The 17,219-nt window shown below is 35.4% G+C and overlaps 1 protein-coding gene across 2 annotated transcripts in view; it reads left to right on the top strand.

The window, feature by feature from the left end:
• ascc3 (activating signal cointegrator 1 complex subunit 3) overlaps window positions 1–17,219 on the top strand; it is a 260,712-nt gene that overhangs the window by 76,412 nt on the left and 167,081 nt on the right. For both annotated transcript variants that reach the window (XM_073925683.1, XM_073925682.1), the window contains exons 9-10: window positions 13,904–14,107; window positions 14,531–14,671. In XM_073925683.1, the coding sequence (XP_073781784.1) occupies window positions 13,904–14,107; window positions 14,531–14,671 (345 nt within the window). The remainder of the gene's footprint in view (window positions 1–13,903; window positions 14,108–14,530; window positions 14,672–17,219) is intronic.

Below are 17,219 nucleotides of genomic sequence, written 5' to 3'. Positions count from 1 at the left end.
AAGTACAGTAGTTGTAAATATCTGTTGTAAATATTACTCAAAGTATGAGTAAGAAGTAGCACTTTCAATAGTACTCAAGAGTAAGTGTGTGTTACGCTGGGGAAGATTGATGCGTTTACATGTAAAAAAACAAACAAATCTGCAGTCATAATAAAGAGACATGATCTCAATGTATAATATTTGGCTAGATATTTTTCAAGACACTACTATTCAGCTTAAAGTGACATTTAAAGGCTTAACTAGATCAATAAGGTTAAGTTCGGGTAATTAGGCAGGCCATTTTATAGCAGTGGTTTGTACAGAAGACTTAACTCTAAACTACATTTTGCTAAAGAGTGTCAAATATAATTGTGTGAAAACATTGCAGATACATTTTACATTGCTGTAATATACAAGCCTACACAAAGACTGAAGGTGGCATTTTGGTTTTTGGTCTAAGGAGAAAATTGTCTGGAAAGAAGAGTCGAAAATGGGTTATGCTGTGCTGATTTCACTCTTCCTCCAGCTGTAGATATTTCGTACCGGATGCAGGAAGCACTGCCCTATAAAACCCTTTCATTTTTAATTCACTATCCAAAGTGCAAGAGCGTAGATGGTCAAAATACAAAATAGCTTAATATCCCACTGTATGGGGTATATGCCGAAGCATGCTAATAGGACTTTTAATTTGCCAGGAACCTGGGTTAAGCGCTTCCGGCGAATTGAATGTCAATGCAAAATGCAGTGGGTTTAAGGTCTGTTTTCTTTAAAAATCAGCGATCTCCACGATCCGATTTAAAGTGGCTCTCAGATTGACATTTCCCCTGTCATGTCTTTATATTATGAGCATTTATTTTACCCCAGTATATTCAATGGAGCTTCTGCGTTAGCCTGCCGATTCTGACGGACGCGTGCGAGTAAACGGCTTTTTGTCTCGTTTTACGCTTGAGCAACTAAAGAAATGCTAAAGTTTATTTAACTGAATGTATTTAATGACATTACAACATCAATGCTGTATAAGGAACCGTATAAAATGTAAAAAAGTTCACAATAACAGGACAACGGAAGTGTATCAGCATGGGAACAGCACTAGCTCGGCATATACCCTATTATATTTGCTTATGCATGAACCGTACATAATCAGAAATGCGAAGTCCACTCAAATAAAGCTTTTTTAAAATGTATATTTAAATGTCATAGTGAAGGGACATGATGACAATAACAATATTTGACTTGATATTTTTCAAGAGACTAGTATTCAGCTTAAAGTAACATTTAAAGGCTTAACTAGCTTAATAAGGGCAAGTTCGGGTAACTAGGCAAGCCATTGTATAACTGTTGTTTGTTCTGTAGACAACTGAAACAATTATTGCGTATGAGGACTAATAATATTGACCTTAAAATGGCTTTTAAAAAATCAAGAACTGCCTTTATTCTAGCCGAAATAAAACATTTAAGGCTTTCTCCAGAAGAACAAATATTAAAGGAAATACTGTGAAACATTCCCTGCTCTGTTCAACATCATTTGGGAAATACGTGACTATTTTGAGACTAGTGATTTTGGCTTTAACTGTACATGACCTACCACATGTACATGTCAATGTCCAGTACGCCTGTTTGATGTGGACGTTTGGCTCGCTGGTGAAAGAGGATGTAGGATAAATGCTGTTATTCCTGAGCGGCAGAACAATGAGACGAGTAAAATCTGCCAGCCCTTATGCTGCACGTACCATCTGCACTGTTAGGAAGCAAGTGATTGAAATACAGCCTGAGAAGGTCAAGTTGGTCACGTCAAACCCCATTAATGACTTATTTGAGTAACTTCATGGATGTGACATTTGCAGTACAAACTTAAAATATAAATACACATAGGAAGTATATGTTAGTATTACATTGAAACATCTGTTTATATTTTCCAAAACAGCTCACCAAAGAGTTATAGGATCATAATAAGATCAATCTGTAAACATATTTTAGATTTTAAATGAGGGAAGGTAAACGTGTTACGCATGTGACTGGAAAAGTGGGCCAGTTTACAGTCTTCAATATACTTTGTAGAAATTCTGTGAATTAAACCGCACAACCCAACAGAAATTATGCTCATCAAAATTAATAAGAGTTTCTGTCTGTAGAACAAACATGATTGAGTTTATTTTAGCTGACATTTTTGCATTTATGAGGATAAAGTTAGGTTATGGATGTGACAGATGTGCACTCGCTTGACTTAATCTAATACAGGGGTGTCCAAACCATGGCCCGCGGGCCATCTGCGGCCCGCGATCACTTTTGTAATAAATAACGTAATACAATAAATGACCACCGGGTGTCGCTATGACATGCCTTCAATTAGGCAGCAGTTCCTGTTATGAAGTAAAAACGAACCGAACAAACTGAAAGAAACATAATTCATAATCAAGTTTTGGAGAGCCATGGCACAAGCAAGAAAAAGGAAAATCAACAGTGAGTGCAGGAAACTTAAGTCACGATGGGGCAAAGAATATTTCTTCACAGAGGTCAGTGGAATATGTGTCTGTTTAATTTGCCAGGAATCACTTGCAGTAATGAAGGAATATAATATTAAAAGACATTATGAAACAAAACATCAGGCCTTCAGCTCTTAGCTCTATATATATATGCACGTGTCTGTGTAATGTATGTAATATATGGCCCGGGACAACTTTTTTTTTTTTGCATCTGGCCCTCGGCCCAAAAGGTTTGGACACCCCTGATCTAATATAATTGTTTGAAAACATTGACAGAGACGTTTTTACCGTTCTGTAATTTACACGCCTACAAAAAACCTAGAGGGTCTCGCTATTTTGGTAAAAACTTTTTTTTTCCCATGGCAGGGTTGACATTTGCATGGAAATGCTTATTTGTCAGTCTACACCAGAAGCATGTAGATATAATCACATACAGGCATAATTTATTTGACTTTGTTTTGATTTTAGTAAGGATGCATCAAATTGTTGGCCTCTGAAAATGATCAGCTGAAGGTGATTTTTAGTCAACAGATGAAAATCTGAGCTGAAAAGGGTTATGCTGTGCTGATTTCACTCTCTGTAGACATTTCAAACCAGACGCAGAAAGCACTGCCCTATAAAATCCATTCATTTTCTATTCACTATTAAATAGCTGGCTTTTTTTTTCAGCATCGACCAAAGCGCAAGAGGTGGAGTGAGTCAAACTTCAAATGGCTTAATATCCCATTGTAGTAAATTTGCTTATGAATGAACCATACATAATTGGAAATGCAAAGTCCACTCAAATATGATGATAATGCATAATATTCGTCTAGATATTCTTCAAGATACTAGTATTCAGCTTAAAGTGACATTTAAAGACTTAACTAGGTTGATAAGTTTAAGGTCGGGTAATTAAGTAAGAAACTGTATAGCAGTGGTTTGTTCAGTAGACAATTGAAACAAATATTGTGTAAAGGGGCTAATAATATTGACCTTAAAATGGCTTTAAAAATTTTTTTAACTTGGTCCCACTTTATATTAAGTGTCCTTAACTACTATGTACTTACATCAAAAATAAATACAATGTACTTACTGTGTTTATAATGTATTTGAGAACACTTGTGGTGCTTTTGAGTTGGGATAGAGGTTGGGTTATGGACAGGTTTGGTGGTAAGGGTAGGTTTAAGGGTGTGTTAAGGTGTAAGGGATGGTCAACAGTGTATTTACAAATGCAATTACAAAAGTTAATTACAGATGTAATTACATACATGTATTTAATCAAGCATAAGTACACAATAAATACATGTATTTACACAATAAGTACATTGTAACAATCTATTAGTTCCTGTGTAAGTACATATTAGTTAAGGCCACTTAATAAAAAGTGGGACCTAATACTTTTATTAAAGCTTTAATTCTTGGCAAACAAGACTTTCTCCAGAAGAAAAAATATCATAGAAAATACTGTGAAAAATTCCTAAATCTGTTAAACATCATTTGGGAAGTACATGTCTATTTTGAAGTGAATCTGACACATGAACATGTCTGTTTACACGAATGGCGCAATTTATTCGCTCAGGTCACGTCTGGTCTGAACACAGCATAATAATTCAGTCTTTAAGGGCTTTATTTTAACGATCTAGGCACAAAGTCTAAAGCTCATGCCGCAAAAGCATTAAGGCTGTGTCTGAATCCACTTTATTTTAAGGATGGAAAAATACGCCCTGCACATGGTCTAACAGGGCTGTGCTTATTCTCGCAATGAGTTCTGGGTGTGTTTTAAGCATAACATGCTCAGGAAACTCCAGCAAAGGGATAAATGAACAATAATAATGAAGTGTGGTCAAACAGCTGAGTTACACCCAAACACACGTCCAGTTCATATCCCCCATATGGTGATGCAGACGTCTCCAAAACCCCACAGCTGGACAAATCTACACTTGTTTTTAATAGACAAGTATAAATCTGCATATAATAAATAATACTGCTAATAATAATCACATTAAACAGATGCAGATTATCATGAATAAAATGAAAAAGCCCCCCGTACATCAAGTTGGCATGGATGCAGTGGTTTTTATATTAAATAATAATTTTTTGCATCATTTTATTCCTTTTTTTTTCATCAGTAAAGATATTTGTGTTTTTCTGTACATCTAGTGTGTTTTAAGGGCTTTAACCTGCATAGAATCATAACTAACTGGACTTTAGGGCTGCTTTTACTTGGTTTTACTTGGTTTTATTTCAGTTTCTCAAAATAGCAGCGCTCCAACAATGCGCCTTAACACACCTCCTTTATAGACCAGCACACCCATGAGTCCACAAAGTGACCCACATGGATTTGCTATTTAAACAACGTGGCCCAAAACTTGACAATTACAATTGCGCTGGTCTGAAAATAGCAACAAATCACTTCAAACTCGTCTTGCGCATTTTTGCGCTGGGTCTATAAGGTTTTTTGTGGCTAGTTTAAACTACTTATTTGAGATGAGCTGAATCAACACAATCCCTGAGGTTTTTTTAGGACAACTTAATTGTTACATGTTCAATCCACTTAAATGTATAAAAACAGTTAATCGATTTGTGTTCGGATAACATGAATGAATTTTGTGGAACCCATTTGTACTGTGTAAAAAGAGTGGAGTAAAGCTGCATTTATACTTTCGCCAGGCGCCGCATCGTTCACCTCCGCTGACTCAGCGCGCCTCACGAAGCGGACGAGGCTTTTAAACTTGATGCGTTTGCCGTTGTGATATTCTTTAAAACGACAAAAGAAACTGACTGTAAAGTCAGACGGATAAAAGTAGTAGGAAGAAGTAGGAAGTTTCCGGAACAAATTATTTTTATTTTTTTATTAAAAATTTTGGTCCCACTTTATATTAAGTGTCCTTAACTACTATGTACCTGCATCAAAAAATAAATACAATGTAATTACTATGTTTATGATGTATTTGAGAACACTTGTGGAGCTTTTGAGTTGGGATAGGGGTTGGGTTATGAACAGGTTTGGTGGTATGGGTAGGTTTAAGGGTGGGTTAAGGTTTAAGGGATGGTCAACAGTGTATTTACAAATGTAATTACAAAAGTTAATTAAAGATGTAGTTACATACATGTATTTAATCAAGCATAAGTACACAGTAAATACATGTATTTACACAATAAGTACATTGTAACAAACTATTAATTACTGTGTAAGTACTTATTAGTTAAGGCCACTTAATATAAAGTGGGACCAAAATTTTTAATGATTTTTAGGATTTTTATAACCATTCAAGATTTTTTTTTAATCAAACTTTGATTCATAACTTTTTTTTTTATTCATATCTCAGACAGTTCTACCTATTAAAGTTTATTAAAACATTAATGACAACAGAGCATGGGCTGCTCTACAAATATATATTTCATTATGACAATGCATTTTATTTATCAATCTTTTAACCTTTTAACAAAACCTTTCCTCCCTTCCCATGGCTGTTTCAGTTTCTAACCAAGAATTATTGATCATCAGGTTATTTCTATGATCACGGATCATAAAGATGTGTGTACAGTTTCAGACAAAATCTCTTCAAAGTGTTTCATATTCAGCTCAAATCAAATGCTGCGCCGTGAGAACTGTTCGCTCGAGTCTCAAAAAAAAAAACATGTGCCCCGCCAGTCGAAATCATGTCGCACCCACCCAAAGCAAACCTCTGCAAACTCCGCGATGACGTCACATTCGCCGCGCGCACTCAAGCAAACTAACAGAGGCATCGAGTATAAACCAGCCTTAAAGCTGAGATTGTGCTTTGTGGTGCAAAAGATCTGAGTCTGTTGATGTTTTGAATGGGATCCTGGTCTGATAATGTTCCATTTACCCCTGAGCCTGAAACTCAACCACCTGAAATCACTCCACTCGCACCCGCCGATGAAAAGTCGCGTTTACTACCGCTATTTCTGCCGGCAGTAAAGAGAGATTAAACCCTTTCCTCTGACGAACACTTGCTTCCTACTCTGTATGGCTTTCGCTGATGGATTACCTCAGGGCTACATTACCGCGTACACCAGTCTACAATAGTGCACGTGGGACCACCCTGACCCACATCCCCGTTTCATGTCATCTGACGAGCATTCATCACAGCGCTGAGTACACTTCTAAACAAAATAACCAAAATGCCAGACATTTTCCGAGATCATTAAGTAATGACGACTCCACGTGCATGCCTTACTCGGAAGGTGAATGTTGGGGCATGCATACATTTGCATTCATTTGCATGTTTAAGGCGTGCAGGGACACTGGCAGTTCTTTATAGACGAAGCTGATAAATCAAAATGAAGGGGACTCTTAAAAGAAGCAGTTTGGTTACTGTGGTGATGCAACCGTTCAGTCGGATAGGACGAGAGCGCCTAATTACTTATGAATATTTATAAGTTGCTTCTCTGAAGACCCACCTTGGGAATATAATGGGTCGGATTGGCTCTTGATGGGAGGCGAAGAGCGATACACTTTTCTTTCTCCTCATGTTTTGCTGGCGTTCAGCAGAAGGTGAAGTTATTTGGAAACACCCACAACTGATAAAGTGCTAAGTGCTTTATGGGATTTCTTCCGTGTGGATAATTGGGCCGTTAAAACTGATGAAGTTCATCTCTACTTCAAAACCAAGCTACTTTTAAATCCCGGACTGAAGTGGAATCTTTGTAATTGGCTGATTCACACTAATTCTGCATGCAAAATCATGTTTTTTTCCACCATAATTCCCAAATATTTGAGCCAAAATTAACACTAATTGAGCTAATGCAGTATTATAAAACACTGCCGTTAAATATGAAACACTATTAAACAGAATATTTAGGGGGAACACACACATTTTAGAGACAGTCTATAAAACAAATGTGTTACTGAAGTTTAAAGCACCACACCGGGCACTTCTTGTGGGTTTGATAGACATGCACACAAAGACGAATAGCTTACTGTTCTGAGGTAGTCAGCAACTTCACAACCTTCTGTCCAGCTCTCAGGTGATCCTCACACGTCTTCGCTCTTTCAGCTCTTAATAATCCCCTCCGTTTGGCTTCAGTCTCGACTTTAAATCAGATCAGAGCCCTGTAATAACTCTCTGGGTGTAATTGTTTTCTTTTCATTTAAAGCGTGCCAGAGCAGAACGGTAAAAGAAGAGACCGATAGCATTGCTAATGAATCCTGATCCCCTGATTTCAAGACACCGGCACAGGAATGAAGGATGCGGAGAGCTGGAGACGTCAGATAGGGAAAAAAGACCTTGAATTTTAGATTCTCTGGATTTTTTAAAAATACTTGGTGTGGATTTACTAGGGATGTCCCGATCAGTTTTAATTACCATCAAGTCCGAGTTATTTGATTTTGAGTGTCTATCGATACAGAAACCCGATCCGATACTTCTATAATGCATAAAAAGAATAACGAGTAAAGAAACAGATCCAGAATGTTCCTTATTTGGACTAGAAATGAGGCAAAACAAAGTAAGAAAACCTTTTATTTCCGTTGTGAGCATTCAATTACTATACATGAATACTGTTCGAATCTCCATAAAACCGTCAAATAGAGCTATTTAACTATTTTCTGAAACTGTATTCATATTGCTATATTAAAAGATAAAATAACGCTGATTTTTCCAATATCCTGCAGTCCTAATGTAAATATCAACTTTTAGATTTTTAAAATTAAAAAAATCTAATATCAATACAAATACACCTCAGCTTAAAATGCTCGGCAGGCAATGCCAAGTTTACATATCTCACAGTTTGCTTTGGCAATGATGTCATCATCAACTGTATAATACCTCCAGACTGCAGACATACTCACGTTTCCGCTTTAAGCTGCTTCCATGTTCTACTTTGCCAGCATTTAACCAATGGCGTCTCTGCAACAAAGTGATGTCATGCCGCACACGTTGCTTTTCTGTGTAAAGTCAAGAAAGAGGTCTAACTCTGTGCCACTGCATGTGTTAAAAAATAATGAGAATATATTTGAATAATGACTATATATTCAAGTCCTGACCGGGAGGTGATGTCTGATTCTGATTGAGTCTGAAAAAATAATAATAATAAAAAATATAAATATATAAGTCAGAATTATTCGCCCTTTCGTTTATTTTTCCCCAATTTCTCTTTAACAGAGAGCAGATTTTTTTCCGCACATTTCTAATCTCAATAGTGTTAATAACTCATCTCTAATAACTGATTTATTTTTATCTTTGCCATGATGACAATAAGTAATATTAGACTAGATATTCTTCAAGACACTTCTATACAGCTTAAAGTGACATTTAAAGACTTAACTAGGTTAATTAGGTTAATTAGGCAGGTTAGGGTAATTAGGCAAGTTTTTGTATAACGATGGTTTGTTCTGGAGACTATCGAAAGCAAATATAGCTTATAAAGGGGCTAATAATATTGTCCTTAAAATGGTTCATAAAAAATTTAAAACTGCTTTTATTCTAGCCGAAATAAAACAAATAAGACTTTCTCTAGAAGAAAAAAATATTATCAGACATACTGTGATTTTTTTTTCTTTGCTCTGTTAAACATCATTTGGGAAATATTTACAAAAGAAGAAAAGAAAAAATCAAAGGGGGGCGAATAAGACTTTAAGTGTATATGCATATAGGGGCGTAGCAACTGGTGGGAGCACGGGCGATATGTTCCCCTTACTTTTAGAGACAGACCATATAGAAACCGGTGATTAATAATTATATGAATGTAAACTTTTCAATCTTAAAAAAAAAAATAAAATAAAATTTAGTAAATTTAGAACAACATACAAGGGCAATAACAACATTGTTGACATCAAAACAAAAACAATATAGGAAGAAAAGAAAATACAGTTAATCAAAAAACTAAATTGAATGCTTTAAAATGCTCAACAGCTCTTTTTGCTTTGGCATTTTTTGTTTCTTTTATCGTGCACAGGTAATGACCCATTTCTATTTTGAAGTAAGTAAAATTAGTTTTTTTCACTGCCCGTTTACATTTATGAATAAAAAGTTTTCCATATATAATGGGCAAATAAGCAATATGCCAAACTTTGAAGTCGACTGTTTTCTCAAAAAAAAAATAACACATCTTTTTCTTTGAATTCCAATGCAATATTCATACAGTGCTTCACAAAAAAAAAAAAAAGAAAATATCACACCAAAACAACGGTGTATAAATACAATCATAAAATTAATAACTTTTCAATCTTGTTCAGCTCTCCCCCCCCACTTTCCGCTACACCCCTGTAGGTATATATATACACACACACACACACACACACACACACACACACACACACACACACACACACACACACACACACACACACACACACACACACACAAACACACACACTCACCGGCCACTTTATTAGGTATACCTTACTAGTACTGCGTTGGACCCCTTTTGCCTTCAGAACTGCTTTAATCTGTCATGGCAGAGATTCAACAAGCTACTGGAAATATTCCTCAGAGATTTTGCTCCATATTGACATGATAGCATCACACAGTTGCTGCAGATTTGTCGGCTGCACATCCATGATGCCAATCTCCCGTTCCACCACATCCCAAAGCTGCTCTATTGGATTGAGCTCTGGTGACTGTGGGGGCCATTTGAGTACAGTGAACTCATCGTCATGTTCAAGAAACCAGTCTGAGATGATCGGAGCGTTATTTTGCTGGAAGTAGTCATCTGAAGATGGAGACACTGTGCTCATAAAGGGATGGACATGGTCAGCAGCAATACTCAGGTAGGCTGTGGCGTTGATGCTCAATTGGTACTAATGGACCCAAAGAAAATCTCCCCCACACCATTACACCACCACCACCAGCCTGATACAAGGCAGGATGATCCATGCTTTTATAGTGTTGACCCTAATTCTGACCCGACCATCCAAATGTGGCAGCAGAAATGGAGACTCATCAGAGCAGGCAACGTTTTGTCTACATGCCTAAATGCATTGAGTTGCTGCCATGTGATTGGCTGATTAGAAAATGAATGCGTTAATGAGCAGTTGGACAGGTGTGCCTAATAAAGTGTCCGGTTAGTGTAAATTACCGTTCTACTTTCAATATCGTGCAGCCCTAAATCAAATGTAGCAAATGTGGACTGATACACGGCCGCTGGTTGTGAAAATAACCTCACACTCAGCAGAAATACAGAAATACTCTCCGGCTTTTCATCTCTCATCAGAAATCTGCCATTGTTGATGGCTGTCAGAGTGGGCGGATTGATTGAAATCTCCGAGACTTTCCCCATTTGTGTCCTTTTTGCAAGGTTTTAATGTTCTGAGCTCCTCTGTACACGCTCAGCCATTTATAAAGGTGTCCCAAAGCAGCACTTGATCTGACAGCATCTGTAGAGTATGTTTTTTTTTGGCTAGCGCTGCTTTAGGTTCAGCATCCTTTGACTCTGGCGTACAGTGATTGATTAGTTTAGATAAAGTCACGGATGATTGCCTTGTGGGAGAGCGGAGTCACTCATTAACTGCGCATTAAAGTGGCTTCATTAAGCTTTTGGCTCCCGGTGCCACTGTCACTCTGACCATATGTGTCTCCATTACACTCTTGTGTTGGCCATAGCACACCTGCTATTACACACACAGATTTACGTTTAGAGTTATGCATTTGCACAATATTGCACACATTTTTCTGGGGTAAATATTGAGAAGTTTCAGAGGATGGTTTCAATAGCTCTATTTGATGGTTTTCTCTGGATCAAGTTTATAGACAAGTAGTAATACTTTCAAATCTACTCTGAATGTAACTGGGGGCAGTGTAAAGACCTGAGGACAGGTGTGATGTGCTCTGAATCTGGTCAGAATCCTGGCCGCAGTGTTCTGGATGAGCTGTCTGACTCTCTTTTTGGGAAGGCCAGTGTGGAGTCCATTACAGTAATCCATTCTGCTGCTGATAAAAGCATGAACAAATGTACTTCAGTAGTCATAAAGTATTTACAGATCCACTTTTGGATTGATCTCATATGAGAAACTCAAAGATGAGGATTTGCATGGCAGTTAAATCACTGCACAACCTTGGCTTTTGTCAAAGAATTGATATTTACATTAGGACTGCAGGATATTGGAAAAATCTGCGATATATATTTTTTTAATATTGCAATATGAATACAGTTTCAGAAAATAGTTAAATAGATCTATTTGACAGTTTTATGGAGAGTCCAACAGTATTCATGTATAGTAATTGAATGCTCACAATGGAAATAAAAAGTTTTCTTACTTTGTTTTGTCTCATTTCTAGTCCAAATATCTAAAAATAAATCCTAGGTCAAGTAAAAATATGGTTTTGTTTTAAAATTCAGGTGAAAAAAGGGAAAATTAAGATTTTTTTCCTTAAAACAATCTTATCTGCCAGTGGGGTACGTTAAAGAATCCTTTTTTTTTTTTTCACTTTTCAGGGTTCAACGCTAAGGATTTTTCTACTGGTCCGATCGGGTCAATAGTTCAGATTTTTACTTGCCCTGCCAAAATTTTCACTGGCCCCACCAAAAAAGAATTTAAATGTAATAATTTTTTTAGCCCCATATTTTAAATAATGTGTCAAAAATAATGTGTATAATTATTTAAATGTTAAAAATGATTAAAATAATATTTTAAAATGTTTATATATGTGTAATGAGCAAAATGATGTGTTAACAAAACAAAAAGAGCAGTATGGAAAATGTGAAGGTATTTTATTTCAGTTCAAAATTATTTAACAAAAGGTGGCCCCAGTCGGGCCAGTATAATGATATCTTCTACTGTCCCAAGCGTATCACACTGGCCCCGGGTCATCAGGCAGTCCTTAATGTTAAGCCCTGCTTTGAAATCTAGATATTTGGATTAGAAACTTTTTGTTGTTGCATAAATCGTATCCGTTCCATATAAATACTGTGATTAAATACAATTCTGTAGCTCCCGGTCAATTATAAACCAGATGTTTGATCCAGAATAACTAGATTTCAAGACACTTCTATACAGCTTAAAGTGACATTTAAAGGCTTAACTAGGTTAATTAGGTTAACTAGGCAGGTTGGGGTAATTAGGCAAGTTATTGTAAAACAATGTTTTTTCTTCTTCTGTAGACAATCGAATAACAATATAGCTTAAATGGGATAATAATTTTCGCCTTAAAATGGTGTTTAAAAAATTAAAAACTGCTTTTATTCTAACCGAAATAAAACTAATAAGACTTTCTCCAAAATAAAAAAATATTACCAGATATACTGTGAAAATTTCCTTGCTCTGTGAAACATCAATTGGAAAATGTAAAAAAGAAAAAGAAAAAATTATTTCAAAGGGGGGCAAATAATTCTGACTTTAACTGTATATATATATATATATATATATATATATATATATATATATATATATATATATATATATATATATATATATATATTTATCCAGTGAGTTGTAATTTCTTTATTTCTTTATTTTACAGTAGATGGCACTCAACGCCTTTATTTATTTATTTATTTATTTATTTATTTATTATTATTATTATTATTATTATTATTATTATTATTATTATTATTATTATTATTATTATTGCTATTGTTGTTGTTGTTGTTTTTAATATTATGCAAATAAATTTACAACTTGAATAAATAAATAAATAAATAAAAATATAAAAGAGGCTATTGTTTTATTGTCTATTTTTACCCATATACTCAAATGCTCACATAAAAGAGTGGGTTCGACGAGTCATGCAAGTAGGCCTTTATGTCATGAGATTATTAAAAACTGCTCACTATAGCACTCTTTTAATTTGCTTAAATCTTTTCTAACTTTAATAATGAGTTTAAGTTCTATTGCTATTTATAGGGAATTTGAGGGTAGAAATTAAGCACACGACTGATTCCTGAGAGAAAACTGATTTCATGTAGTTCTGAATTATTGTACGCTGAAACTGGGATCTGTGTGTGCAGAAATCCACAGATTTTTAGTCCATCATTGAGTCTTTTTATTTACTTGTGTAAATGTGTGTACATTTATATTTATTCAGTTTTATAATTTAATTTCAGTAATATTATTGACTAATATGAATAATATTGACTAATATGAAAATGTCACTACGATTTATTTACAATACAGTGTGTAAAGTCGTATTTTCTGTCATTTAGTTGATATATTGCTTTGTTTACCAAATAAGTGGATCAGATCTAATTGGATTTGCCTTCAGAATAACATTAACATTGAGTAAAAGTTCAAAAGGTGTTATTTTATATTTCATATATTAAGTTTTTAGTTATCGCACTTCCAAAATCTGCAATCTCCTCAGATTTTGGACAAAATTATGCACAGAAATGGTAAGAAATTTCTGCAGATTCTGTCTGGCCCTAATAAACCATCTTAAAAAGTGCTTGTAATGTATTATCAGCTCACACGTGTGCTCTGAATCGTTCCTCAGAATCGATCTGTTCATGTGTTTTGCATGTATTTTAAAATGAAATGTTTGTTGTGTCTCTTCCAGATCGGCCAGTTGGTGTTCAAGGGCATGAAGAGGCTGAACAGAATCCAGTCTATAGTGTTCGAGACGGCTTACAACACCAATGAAAACCTGCTCATATGCGCCCCCACCGGTGCCGGAAAAACCAACATCGCCATGCTCACAATACTACACGAGATCCGCCAGCACCTACAGCCTGGAGGAGTCATCCGCAAGGACCAGTTTAAGGTAAACACACACACACACACACACACACACACACACACACACACACACACACACAAAGACAATATTGTTGAGTGAGCTGTTGGCTTCCTGGCAGCCAATAACTCATTTCCGCACCATTCCTTATGCATCGCCTACCTCAAAACCTAGTTTGTTTAGCTCACGTCAAGCAAGGATAGACTTGAGCATTAAATACGTGTCAGGAAGTTTCTCCAGATGTAAACGGATGCATTGTCTCACGAAGCGCATTTGCACAAGACAGCTTCAACGATGACAGACAGTCTTCATACATCACCATTAAACTCTTTCTTTAAGGCAGCCGGCTTCATATTTCTGTTGTAAATTGTTATTTGTGCCGGTTGCCAGGGAACAAATGCTAGCGAGCCGTCTTCTCATTTATCATAAGCGTGTCTTGTCTCTCTATAGATTGTGTACGTGGCTCCGATGAAGGCCCTGGCTGCTGAGATGACTAATTACTTCAGTAAGCGATTGGAGCCTTTGGGCATCGCCGTCAAGGAGCTGACGGGAGACATGCAGCTGACCAAAGGAGAAATCCTGCGCACTCAGGTAACACCTTTACACGAATGCACCTTCGGCTACAGTTGTAGATTGGGGATATCTGAGCCCCCTCCCCCCTCTGTTTACTCTAGCCGAAATAAAACAAACAAGACTTTCTCCAGAAGAAAAAATATAATAGGGAATACTGTGAAAAATTCCTGAATCTGTTCAACATCATTTGGTAAAGGAAAAGTCACAGGAAGGTGAATAATTTTGCACTCATTGGGTTTTGGACTTGGCTAAACCCAACCGCAACTCATCAATGGCTTCATCTGTTGTCTGACGCTTGGGAATGCTCGTATATCATGATGCTGGCGTAAAGATGTTGTTAAAGATCTCTAGTGGGATGAGGTGATTGGTTTAAATTCTGCAAGCAATGATCCTTGACCTATCACCGTTGAGTCCATGATCAAGACTCTTACCTTGGGGCACTCCATCAGGACTCAACCGATTTTGTGTGTGTGTGTGTGTGTGTGTGATGCTTTTAAGACTGCAGGCCAGTCACGTTTGATGATGGCTTCATTCCACATAGGCTTCATTCATCCATGGAAGCATATGTGTAGCAAAACCCATTTAAAATGTTATTTTAAATAACAAAAATGCATTGCAGTATATATATATTTAAATTAGCATTTTAGAAGACCTGCAATGTTTGGTGCACAATGAAAGTGTTTTTTTTTTTAATTTATTAAGTCCAACCAAAGTTTTAATATGCAAACTACATGCTGATTTTACAATCTAACCAGTTTTAATATGCACATTACATACTGATTTTAACATCCAACCAGTTTTAATATGCAATATACATACTGATTTTAACATCCAACCAGTTTTAATATGCAAATTAAGTACTAATTTTAACATCTAACCAGTTTTACTATGCAAAGAAAGTACTGATTTTATTATCTAACTAGTTTTAATATGCAAATCATATACTGATTTTATCATCCAACCCGTTATAATTTTCTAATTGCATACTGATTTAACCAACCAACCAGTTTTAATATGCAAATTAAGTACAGATTTTATTATCTAACTAGTTTTAATATGCAAATGACATACTGATTTTACCATCCAACCGTTATACTATGCTAATTACATACTGATTTAACCATCCAACCAGTTGTAATATGCAAATTAATTACTGATTTTATTATCTAACTAGTTTTAATATCCAAAGGACATACTCATTTTAATATCCAGCCAGTTTTTAAGATGCAAATTACGTACTGATTTTAAAATATCCAACCAGTTTTAATATGTAAGTTATGTACTGATGTTAACACCCAACCAGCTTTAATATGCAAATTGCACACTGATTTGAACATCCAACCAGTATGGATGAAAATGAAATACTTATTTAAACAACCACCCTGATTTAATATGCAAATCACATTCTAATTTAATATCCAAAGAGTTGCTACATGTAAATGACTCTGATTCTAACATCCAACCACAGTTTTAATATGTAAATAGCATATTGATTTTTACATCCAACCAGTTTTAATATGCAAATGAAATACTGATTTTAACATCCAACCAGTTTTAATGTGCAAGTCACATGCTGATTTAAATAGCCAACCAGTTTCATTGTGCAAATTACATACTGATTTTAACAGTCAACCAGTTTTAATATGTAAATGACATACTGATTTGAATATTTAACCAGAGTTTTAATTTACAAAAATAACATACTGAATTTAACAGCTAACCAGAATTTTAATATTCAAATTGTATATTGATTTAAACAGCCAATCAGAATGTTTGCATTTAAATGACATAATGATTTAAGCAGCCAATCAGAGTTTTAATATGTAAATGTTGTAAGTTATAAAGCCTTAAGATGAGTGTAGTTACATTATTTACTATATTTACTATATTAATTGCATGTGTAATTTGCATATTGAATTGAATTTGCTGACATTTATATATTTTTTTTGCACATGTCATGAAGAATGCAAATTTAAATACAGAAATGCATTTGCATATTTTGCATTGCCATTTTGCATATTCAATTTCAAAATGACTTTTGCCACTGATATGCTTCCACATTCAGCTCTTAGCCAGATTGCTTGTCTGTTTTTTTAAGATTTCTGCATTATTGTTTTAACGCAAATTAGAGATTGTTCCAAATGTAGGTGTATAGCCAAGTCCACAAGGCCGTGCTCTCGTAAAGCACTTGTCTTGTCTTACCAATCAATATGATTGTACAATGGAAACACATCTATTTGCAATGCTGCAGCGCGCACAGTTCCGGGCCAGCAGTTTCAGGACGGAAGTGTATATACGTGACTGAAGAGTGCTGGAGAGCTCAGGATGAAAGCAGTAATAGCCTTATATCAGAGCTGAAGGACTACAAACTGATGATCTCAGTATATTGAGGAGGAGGAGTTTGTTTTGAATCACCGCTCACATTATTTTATAGTGTACTTTCAATTAGGGCTGCATCTTTTCAACTTCTGTTTGACAGAAAGAAGATTTATTTATTTATTTATTTATTTATTTATTTATTTATTTATTTATTTATTTATTTATATATTTATATATTTATTTATAT

This window comes from Danio rerio, chromosome 16, assembly GCF_049306965.1.
Source record: "Danio rerio strain Tuebingen ecotype United States chromosome 16, GRCz12tu, whole genome shotgun sequence".
NCBI lineage: Eukaryota > Metazoa > Chordata > Actinopteri > Cypriniformes > Danionidae > Danio > Danio rerio.
This window is presented reverse-complemented; position numbering and strand designations above follow the sequence as displayed.